Raw genomic sequence first — 11,828 nt, 5'->3', positions numbered from 1 at the left:
AGGGGTTACTTGAAAGGTTACTCGGTCAGAAGTAACTTGAGTAATTGCTGACTGAGTAACTCGAGTTACCCCGGCCACACGGTGTGACCAGCCACACAGATAAATCTCCCCATTTAGAAATGAGGTGGCCAATGGCTCAAGTAGAAATGAGGCGAAAAATATGACTTAATGTGGGTATTGATTGCCAGTTCATTGAGTTACATTATTTTTTAAATCTTTCCATACAATTTAAAAATTAAAAAAAAAAAAAAAATTGTTTTCAAGTAGTACTTCATTCGTATATCATTATTTTGAGTGCTAAAAATATATGATTAATACATATTTATAAGTAAATTTATTATTACTCATTAAATCATTTTATTTTAAAATTTTGTGAAATGAATATGAGTATCAAGATTTGTAAGTAGTGCATCGCACGGATGCTATACTAGTTTTTTAATTAAACATTTTAAGATAAACTTAGAATATAATTAAAATACTTAAGTTTTTAAGCTTTGCATATTTTTTCCTTATTGAGAACATGGTATAAAAGGAAACTTGATCTTGTACACCACCCTATACCACTCTTGCTCTTCTATTACACCGTGACCCACATTGGTCTGTCCTGCTTTTGTCCATCATATAGAAGGTGTCCATCTTTTAACCTGAATCATTACTGACCCGCAACGACTCTATCCCAACTCATTGATAACCCGCTATTAACAACCTTTTCTCGTCAAAATTTCAAGTAATATAGGATAGAGGAAGTATTGACGACATGGTATATAGTTGCCTAGTTGGTACCAACTATAAACAAGTATATTCCCTTATGAGCCACATAAAATGTCCACCCTATTTCTCGAATCTATGCTTTATAACATTCCCCGTTTTATTCCTATATTAGCCACATAAAATGTTCACCCTTTTCCCGAATCTACACTTTATAACGTTCCCTCATTTTGGCAAATCCCTACCACTTCACTCTCCTTTGTCTCCAAATTTTACCAAACTTTTGCTTGAATTTTGGCACAGAAAAATAGAGAAATCATGTCTTTAACCATTAAATTACACATTTCTAATCACCCAAATTTCTTAGCTCACCCCAAAATTCATCAAAACCCCACCAAAATTCTCCCCAAATATATCTACCAAACAAACCCATTAAGACTCATTGTCCTAAATCATACCAAAATGTCATCAATTTCTTCCCAATCCAAAAGGGTAATCAAAAGTTCTTTAATTGACCCAGATGGTGGTTCTTTGATTGATCTTGTTGTGCCTGAAAATGAGAGAAATTTGAGGGTTTCTGAGGCTGAATCATTGCCTAAAATTAGGTTAACAAAGATTGATTTAGAATGGGTTCATGTTCTTAGTGAAGGTTGGGCTAGTCCCCTTAAAGGATTTATGAGGGAAAATGAATATTTGCAGAGTTTACATTTCAATTCTTTGAGATTGGCAGATGGGTCTTTTGTTAATATGAGTTTGCCCATTGTTTTGGCTATTGATGATAAAGCTAAAGATGATATTGGTTCTTCTTCAAATGTTGCTTTGGTTGCCCCTAATGGTAATTTAGTTGCCATTTTGCGAAGGTTCGATTCTTGTTCTTTATATTAGTGCCTTATCGTCAATTTTGTTGCTCAATATTTCTCTGTTTTATTGTTCTTTTATGAATAAATAGTTGTAGATTTAAATAATTTTGATTGATATATGGTGACAATGGATGACAAGATGAAAGGTTTAAATGTATGTTATATTTAAAAATTTGATGTTTAAATCGTTTTTTTCGTTAATTAATACTCCGTATGAATATTGTGTGCTCTTTTATTTGATGGGAATAAAATAAGGGTAAAGTGATGTTTATATGCTGACAAAATGACAATATTCTGTCTGAATTGAAAATGTGCTGAAGTCTGAAGACCTTCCTTTTGGTGATGCCTAATAGTGGTAAAACTGTATATTACTATAATTGGTATGATTACATTTTTAAATTGTTGAAACGAAAGGCAGGTGTGGAATGTGATGCGTCGTAAGTGCGGATTATGGTGCTTACAAGCATCTATATGTCGTAGTATTTGGGAGTGAGTGAGAGGATTTTTATGATGTTATAATCAAGGAGTCTTTTTTGCCCCCTAGAGACAAGAGTTTGTTAACCCGAATTTTATAATCTAAGATGACCTATATTGGAAAGTGACGGTTCATGACTGTGATTAAAACTTTTCGAGGGATGATAGTTGTGGTTTATTAAAACCTTAAAGGTCTAATATTTTATGAAAAGACTTTTAATGTTGCTATAGATTTGGATCATGAATTAGCATTCATTGTCCTTTACTTCTTTGGATAATCCGTTTAGATCGTCTTCTCATAATCTTCTTCTAGGTGGTTTATGCCAAGACAAAATGGCTTGTTTGTTTCATGACTATTACCCACATATATTGGCCTTTGCTTTTAGCTTGTTAATGTGGTCAACAACCAAAAAAAAAAAAAAATGATGATGATTGACTCTTCTGTTCACAAAATAGATGGCATTCAAGTGAAAATGGAAAATTTGAGAGAACCTTTTCAGCTATTTTCCCGAAATATGTTTTATTTTTTTCATCAATTTTTTTACTTACAACTAAATACTAGCTACCAACATTACTAAACATCTTTGCAATACCTGATGTTGCACTTGATTAATATAACCAACTCAAATATATAATATGGATTATTACTTAATGGAAAGCGCCAGCTGAACTAGCCAACACCTAACAAAGTATGTTTGCAAAACACACCATATCATGGTAGCTAACCCCATGTCTCTCTCTCTCTGAGTTTTGGATATGCCCCTCTTGTTCTTCATCTCTGCCACTTTCCTTTTTCCTTCATGTTGCTGCCATGGGCCTCTTTTCATATGAATTTACAATACACTAGAGCATCCTTGTCTTGTTGATGATCCTTTACCTGCTGCTACCAGGGTTCCTTGGACAATGTGAAATCTCTCATTAAATAAGCCTTAACCCGTTAATCTTACTACCGCTCCAAAATGTCAATGTATATTATTACTATACTAGTGTATACACAGTGATATTAAGTACTCTCTACAAGAGTTAAGTGGTTGTGGGTCTGTTGTTTCTGCATATATGTATTCCTTTTTACTTATTAGCCCTTGGCAAATGTAAATACGAATATTCAATAAATGTAAATATAAATAAAAAGGTAGTAAGTTAACAACATTGTTTAGCTAATCTCGATCTTTTCTTTCTACATAGTTGGCTTATACTTCATATTGCAACGGAAGATTTTTTTATTTCTTGAATTCAGTATGTTTTTACACCTAGAATTTTATGAGTTGGTTTCTGATTTGATAATCTTGGAAAACTAAATTTTCTTTTCAAAAATGAGTGAAAAATTGTTTGGAATCTGAACACTCACTCTCTATTAGTCTTTAAAGTATTGGGATGCTATTTAAGCCCAACCTTTTTTACTATTATGTGGCTTTTCAAATGTGAAATGACTGATGGAGAAAAAGGAGCAGAGTTACTTACAGAGGTCACAATTTTTTATAGGAAAAATTAGAAATAATAATCCCAACTTTCATGAATTTTGCTAGAATAATCCCAACTTTGGATTATTTTGGAATAATCCGAACTTTAGGGATTTCTTTTTTTCTTAAATCCCTAGCCGGTTAACAAAAGTCAATGACCTATTATATCAGGTCACTTGACTCGTGTTAAATCCTGATTGGTCCAAAAATTTAAAATAAAAAACAAAAACAAAAAATAGAAAACCACCCAGCTTCCCCTTCCCCCACGGATCCACCCTAACCTCCACCACCACCGCCTAGTCCGCCACCCCACTGATCTACCCTAACCTCCACCACCACAACCCAACTCGCCTCGTCTCCCCCACTCCTTGAGTCGCCGTTTTCCCCCCTTCTCGAAACCCACGCAACCAGCGAAATCACCGAAACCCCATGCAACCACCCTAACCCCAAATTCGTACCCACGAAACCCCAAAATCGCATCCCCGAAACCCCTAAATCGCATCCACCAGTCAAAACCCTAAAAACCGACCAACGAAAACGAAGGTTTCAGGGGTGGGTTAGGTGTTTTTGGGAGTAGGGGAGGGGTTTCAAGGGAGTTTCGCGAGCGGCGACGCACAGGTGGCCGGATTTAGTGGCTGCAATTGAGAGGAGAGAGAAAATGAAAAGGGGTTTCGTGCGTGGCTGGGGCAATTGGCCGGTGAGAGGAGGGGTAACAGTGGTAGATTATTGGCGTCAACTCCATCAAGGGTTTTGCTGGGACCGTTTATTTTTTATTTTTTATTTTTATATATTTGTTTTTAATTTTTCTTAACCAATTAACATGTGGCACGTGTCACTTTTTTAAAAAAAATAAATAAAAGTAACCTATTCAACCGGTCACCAGTTCTTGGGATTGAAGAAAAAGAGAAACCCCAAAATTCTAGAATATTCTAGAATAATCCAAAGTTGGGATTATTCAAGCAAAATTAATGAAAGTTGGGATTATTATTTCTAATTTTTCCTTTTTTAAAAGTAATATGATTATCTGGTCTGAATCAATGAACTGCTAACAGCTATCTCATAGCCAAACAAGGCCTCTTTATGACTTTGGTCCCAAAGTTCATTGCATAAATTAGTGGCTTTCTATCAAACACATGTTAATCCTAAACTTTCTTTTTCGTTGCTCAGGCACATAATTAGCAATCTTTTAGTTGTCTACAGGCTGCAATCCAGTTTTTCTTAATTTGATGCCTCTTTTCTTTGTAAATTCTCGCTCAATTGAAATAATTTTCTAAAGGAGGAATATTTATTGCTTCCTATAAGTATTTTGTCCACTGAGATTATCTATGTGGTTGGTTTCTGTTTTATTTTACTTTACATGGGAAAATACTTTTTTGTTCTTTATTCAGAGCGAAAAATTGTTTAAAAGAAGAAGACACTCTTTCAAATAGTTGTTATTATGCTATCAGCAAAAAAAAAATTTCAAGTATTTCAACAATATAGAGCTGATAGAGTTGTCATAATCACACCCTTTCTCAAGCAAGATCTAATTGTTGGTCATACTAACCAGCACATATGTATGTTGCACCAGGCATCATATTTTTTCAAAATCAAAACCTTTTCCCCCATCATGAATTATTGATTGATTGTCTTCAATAATCTGGTTTATAAACTTTTGCGATTTCTCAGATATTAAACTTTGCTTTGTTATGCAGCATTGAGATATACAAGCATAATAAAGAGGAAAGAATAGCTAGAACTTGGGGAACTACTGCTCCTGGATTGCCTTATGTTGAGGAGGTTATTACACCTGCTGGAAATTGGCTCATAGGAGGAGAATTGGAAGTATTGAAAGAAATCAAATACAATGATGGTCTCGATCAATACAGGATTTCTCCTAAAGAGCTTCGAAAGGAGTTTGACAGGCGTGAAGCTGATGCAGTTTTTGCTTTCCAGCTTAGAAATCCAGTTCATAATGGACATGCTTTGTTGATGAATGATACACGTCAGAGGTTACTGGACATGGGCTATAAGAATCCAATTCTCTTGCTACATCCTTTGGGAGGTTTCACTAAGGCTGATGATGTGCCCTTGGATGTTCGGATGGAGCAACATAGCAAGGTAATCTGTTGATCTATTTTGCTCAGTAGAATAGATTAGCCTCAATTGTGTCTTACTGTGCACTGTTACTCATTATGCTTGGATTTTCTCTTCCTCATCCTTTTCCCTGTGGATTAGCATGAAAACTATTGATTCCATTTTTCTTTAAGGCCATATTGATCTGATGTTTTCTGTATGTCATGCAATGAACAAATGTTTGCATGCAAGACTCGACTATATTATATCAGTGAGTAATTCAGACTAAGTTTGTGCAATGGATATATGTTGTGAAATCTGTTGGCTGGTGATTTCCTGCCATTCTAATATTTTCAGGTTTAGCTCACTATCATTCATTTTTATTAGGTTCTAGAAGATGGAGTTCTTGATCCAGAGACTACTGTTGTGGCCATATTCCCATCTCCCATGCATTATGCTGGTCCAACTGAAGTACAGTGGCATGCCAAAGCACGAATTAATGCTGGTGCTAATTTTTACATTGTTGGTCGTGATCCTGCCGGTATGGGTCATCCAACAGAGAAAAGAGATCTCTATGATCCTGACCATGGAAAGAAAGTTTTGAGCATGGCACCTGGGCTGGAGAAGTTGAACATTCTACCATTTAGGGTGGGTCATAACTTGCTTCTTTCTTTAAGATTTTTTTTTTTTTTTTTTTTTTCCTTCTAAAATAATTTGTGGTCTTAAATTTGTTTTGATGGGTTCTGGAGTGTGCTTGCATGCTTGATTTAAGTTCTGATAAATAATGTGAAATGGAACATATGTCTTGAACAACAATGCCCTACAAGATTATTTATGTACCTTGGGTATCATCCACCTTTTTGGAATTGTGTTGGTAATCTCAAGGATATGCTTCATAGTTGTTCCTTGCAACAAAAAACATGAATAAATGTCATGTCTGTTGTTGGCTTGACTAAATAAGAGAATTGGCCTTTTGGACTTTGAAGTTTTTACCTGATTTTATGACACCTGGGCGTGCCAATCACTGTTTTTATTGTCTTACAGGCCCATATCTTCTGATTTTTGTTGGTCCAGTTTTGAATTATGTCATATATTCTTTAATTCTTGTGTTTTATCTAGTTTGTGACACCTGGACATTTTATTTTTAAAAATATCTATTCTTTCCCAGGCCTGCAGCTTTGCTGTAAAAAATTTCAACTGTTGCTGCTGTACTGAACCATACATTGTCTTGCAGGTTGCAGCATATGATACTATGGCAAAGAAAATGTCTTTCTTTGATCCTTCTCGTGCTAAAGATTTCCTCTTCATTTCTGGAACCAAGGTAATGTGTCCGACGTCTTTTTGGTGCGTAAATACTTTAATCAGTATGATTCAAGGAATACTTTAATCAGTATGATTCAAGGAGTTTCTTTGCCCAGAACTGTGGTAATGACTCATGTAATGCATTACATCTTCTTATGCTTGATTTTAGCTAATGGTAATGACATTAAAGAGACTTCAGATTTACACGGTCTGGAATGCTAGAAGTTTCATCTGATTCAGTGCAATAGATTTCAAGTGGCAGTGGACTCGTAGAAGTGGGTTGCGACCATATAGATTGGAGTGTAGTAAAGCGCTAAACCCATACAACTAGATATAGTATCTTTTTGTTTTTACAAGGGTTCTAAGCCTTCAAAAGATAAATAGTCCACCACCCAAGTGCTAGGGAACAAATTATCCTCACCAAATCTAAGAATTAATTTCAATGAAACATATCATGCTCATCACTGCTTTCAATGTCTTTGGTGCATTGTAGTCCTAGCTCTTCTTTTAACTAATCTAACCTGGGTGGTGTTGCAGATGCGTTCTTTTGCAAGAACTGGAGAGAACCCTCCTGATGGCTTTATGTGTCCCGGAGGATGGAAGGTATTGGTCAATTATTACGCAAGTCTACAAGAGGGAGAGAGTAAGCAGCCAGCTACAGTGTCTGCATAGAGCAGATGGCTAGATGCACAAGTTTTTACTGTAATGTAGGTCAATTTAAGTGATTATGAGGCTCTGAACACACAAGGCTACAAGATGATTAAGCTAGTATAGGACTATCAGAATTCCTTCCGTCAGGCATCTACGAGTATCACACATCAACTCTTTGGGTTTGCCCCCGGCATTTTTCTCTTGTTTTCCTCAATTGGTGACCCTGCCTCTTTTAATGTTCTGGTTAAGAGTTTATTTTTTTTTGGGGTCTTAATTTTTTTCCTAGTTGAACAAATGATGATTGATTCCGGATCCTTTACTTGTTCCTTGTACTACCATCTTTAAGAGAACACGTAATTCCTCCCACCAACAACACTAAGCTGCTAAACGTCGCTTTTATTTTACAAGGGAACGCTCCCTTTTTTACATGAATAGACAAGTTTGCCCTTTTTGCAAGTTGTATTATAAAAAGCTCCTTTGTTGGTCATGAACATTATTTTATAACACGGTCCCCTCAAATTTATACCACGTGAATCCCGAGCCCACTAAATCGGTCCCCACGACATCCAACCCCACTTGTTTCGATCCACCACCCAAAAATCGTTTTTTTTTTATTTTTAAATAAAAATTATCAAGTTTTTGCGACGGGTTTTGGATGATGGACGACTGGAACATTCGTCTTCCGGAGATGTCGTCGGATGAATCTATAAGATAATTTTTATCTTTATTTTCTGGAAATGGGACATCCGCCCAAAATATTCGGATGTACCTAGGTGGATCCGCCTAAAATTTTCGGATCCACCTAGGCAGATACGGATATTTTAGGCGAATCATGACATCTGCATAAAATTTCCGGATCTGCCTAGGTGGATCCGGAAATCTCAGGTGGATGCACCCGGATCCGAAATTTTAGGGTGGATCTCTTTTATCTAGATTTTTTTTTAATTAATTACAATTATTAACGTGGTTATTAAATAAATTTTTTAATTTTATTGTTGAATGTGGTTGTTATTAGTTTTCGATATTTTGAGTAATTAGTAATAATGTTATTATTGTTTTGTAATTAATATTAATTATTTTTTAATTAATTACAATTATTAACGTGGTTATTAAATAACTTTTTTTTTTTTTACTTTATTGTTGAATGTGGTTGTTTTTATGTTTTCGATATTTTGAGTAATTAGTAATAACGTTATTATTGTTTGTAATTAGTATTAATGTTTTATTGTAGTTATTATTATTAGTATTAATGTTGTTATTGTTAATATTATTAATGTTTTTTTTTAATTAATTCAATTTATTAACCTAGTGTTCTTATTAGTATTATAATTTGAATAATTTTGATAATTTCAATAATTAGTATTAATGTTATTATTGTTTTTGTAATTAGTTTTAATGTTATTATTAGTGTTAATGTTATTATTATTATTACTTCATATTATTTTGTAAATAGTGATATTATTAGTTCTAATATCGTTTTATAAATATTATTATTAATATTTTAAAAAAGAACATAATGTCTTAGACCATTGTTTTGTTTATTTTTTTTTAGGATTTGGAATCTGAAGACGGCGGTGATGGTGTGAATTATAGTGTGAATTTCGTCACGGACACGTTATTTCCAACGTTTGATGATGCAGTTAAATGGGCAGATGCTGTTTTCATAAGTATGGGATTTATTTTGGTGAAATCGTCTTATAACAAAACCAGAGATGGTCGGCCGTATCAATATTTGAAATGTGATCGGGGACGGAGGAACAGGCCGAGAGATTTGGAGAACGCGATACGGAAGGACACAAAACCCAAAGCTAATGCTTGTCCTTTCTACATCAAGATATATTGTGAATTCACCACTGACAGTTGGAAGATCCGTGCAAAAAATGATGAAACCGGCACCCATAACCATCCAATGATTGTGTATCAAGAGGGTCATCGTAAAGTTAGTGGATTGAGCTCGGATCCGCAGTCATATCCATGGTAACTGAGCACGCATCCCCTAAGACATCTGTGCTAGGTGTAGTGGTAACCATAGCACCATCAACACGAAGCCCAAGAATATAGTACACATCGTGCATCATGATCGTGATTTTCCCAAATGGCATATGAAATGTGTTCGTATCCGGCTGCCATCTCTCAACAAAAACAGAAATCAACGGCCAATCAAGTTTTTTAAACATAAGCCCGGGTAAGTGAGACAACCAGCTGGCATCAATTAATTCGAGGTGCTCCTATGGAAGCCGACCTCGCCACTTAACCAATTCAGAACACAGCTTTGACCTACTCAAACACCGCAAAACATTTCGCTCTTTCTCGACCCATATATATGATGCCACGTGACCACCAAAACTAGGGATAACAGTCCCGTCCTCAGGACCACCTAGCATCGGCTGCTGCACTAACCATGTCTCTGTCGAGCTGGTGGTAGGCTGACTCGCTTGACTACCAACAAATCTCCCATGCTGACCCCTATATACTATATGATAATCTTGAGGGTCCGATTCTTCGTCCCGATCACCAGCATGACTAGCCGAGTCTTCGACCTCCTCGTTAGATGTAGGTAGTCCACCTGGCAAATACATGGGCCGACTACCTCCTGACTGATGGTCTCCCGAACAACCACTAGGAGACTCATATTGTTGTTCGTGCTGAAGCGGTGACCCGGTCATTACTGAACGAGATGACTGTCTCCTAACAGACGCATTCAAACGTCGTGATATTGCATGACGAGCACCAGAACCCTCGATCTACATTAAATAAGTACAAAATCAAATATCAATAATAATTACAAAAAAACATTATTTGATTAAAGTTGGATTACAAATATTAATATTCAAATAAAATAATTTCATACCAACACCATAACCAAAAATATTAATAATTGCAATCCAACAACAACAACAACAACAACAACAACAACAACAATAATAACACTAATAACATAATACATACTAACAACACTAATCATAACAATAACAAAAACAATAATCACAATAACAACAACAATAATATAATAACAAAAAACATATTAACAATAACATAATAATAAGGAAAAATTGGCCGCAACAACACCAACTATGATAAAGGTGCGTGTAGCAGCACAACCTTTTAAGGGTGCAGTCTACAGCACAAACTATGTAATTGGGTGCATATATTAGCATAAATGACACTAATGAACTAAGGTTCCATGAAAAAAGTGGAATCTTTATTATTTTATATAATTGTTTAAACATTATTTAAATTAATATGATTTTCCATCATGCGTGACTAAATTAGCCTGACCTTCTATTTATTTTTTTCATTTAAGCATTTGCTAACCTCCACCATTTTATTAAGCGGATTCCTTCAAAAAAAATTGTGCTATTATTTTCCTTTGTTCGCTTCTCCAATTACTTTTTCTAATATCGATATCACATGATTGACTTAGTTTCCTTTCCCTTTCCACTTAGTTAAATACTAAATCCCTTCAAAATAAAAAAAGTTAAATACTAAAGTGATAAATAAAATTAAAAAAAAAATTATTTCAATACCTTTATTCTACAAGATTTCAGGATACATAGGTAACTTTCTAATACCAAACCCCAAGAAATGGTTTTAAATACTTAATTCAAAAAATAATTTTAGAATTGGATTTTAGGATATGCCAAATTGATTTTCTTGTTTTTGACGTACAACACTTAAATTGTGGAGGTTGAGAGAGAATAATTTAAAGGGAAAAAATTAATTATAATGGAAGAGGAAACTAAGTCAATCATCACATGAGATGTAAAAAAAAAGTAATTGAAGAAACAAACGATAAAAAATAATGACGAAATTTTTTTGAAACAATTCAATTTAATGGTTTACTTAATTACATGTGATGGAAAATTAAGTGGAATAATGGAATTAATCAAAAATATATTTAAACAAAAAAGCATTACAAATATGTAAGATTTCACTTTCAAAAGAAACCTAAATTTTGCCAATGTCATTTATGTTGTTATGTGCACCCAAGTGCATAGTTTGTGATGTTGAGTGCACCCTCGAAACATTTGCTGCTACACGCACCTTTGTCATAGTTGGTGTTGTTGCTGCCAATTTTTCCTAATAATAATAATAATAATAATAAAGGTTTCCAAAAAAAAAATACTAATAATAATAATAATAATAATAATAATAACAGTAATCATTATAATAACAATAATAATATTACTAATAATAATAATAATATTACTAATAATAACAATAATCATAATAATAACAACAACAATAATCAAAATAACAATAATATTACTAATAATTATTAATCATGTTTTTTTAACAATAATCATAATCACAAACA

The 11,828-nt window shown here is 34.3% G+C and overlaps 1 protein-coding gene across 1 annotated transcript; it reads left to right on the top strand.

Moving 5' to 3' along the window:
• The first annotated feature begins 890 nt into the window (after window positions 1-890).
• Window positions 891-7,981, top strand: LOC145592411 (ATP sulfurylase 2-like). The gene is made up of 5 exons (XM_081648859.1): window positions 891-1,568; window positions 5,197-5,602; window positions 5,945-6,205; window positions 6,792-6,878; window positions 7,397-7,981. The coding sequence occupies exons 1-5, from the start codon at window positions 1,027-1,029 to the stop codon at window positions 7,529-7,531; spliced, it is 1,431 nt and encodes a 476-aa protein (XP_081504985.1). The 5' UTR covers window positions 891-1,026; the 3' UTR covers window positions 7,532-7,981.
• Window positions 7,982-11,828: the final 3,847 nt, after the last annotated feature.

Source organism: Chenopodium album, chromosome 18 (genome assembly GCF_948465745.1).
Source record: "Chenopodium album chromosome 18, dcCheAlbu1.1, whole genome shotgun sequence".
NCBI classification, from domain to species: Eukaryota; Viridiplantae; Streptophyta; class Magnoliopsida; order Caryophyllales; family Amaranthaceae; genus Chenopodium; species Chenopodium album.
Note: the sequence above shows the minus strand (reverse complement) of the source record. Positions and strands in the feature narration are given on the sequence as shown.

Coding starts and splice junctions, on each gene's coding strand:
- LOC145592411 (XM_081648859.1), top strand. CDS start 1,027: ATGTCTTTAACCATTAAATTACACATTTCTAATCACCCAAATTTCTTA. Junction 1,569..5,196: donor TTAGTTGCCATTTTGCGAAG/GTTCGATTCTTG, acceptor TTTGTTATGCAG/CATTGAGATATACAAGCATA. Junction 6,206..6,791: donor TGAACATTCTACCATTTAGG/GTGGGTCATAAC, acceptor ATTGTCTTGCAG/GTTGCAGCATATGATACTAT.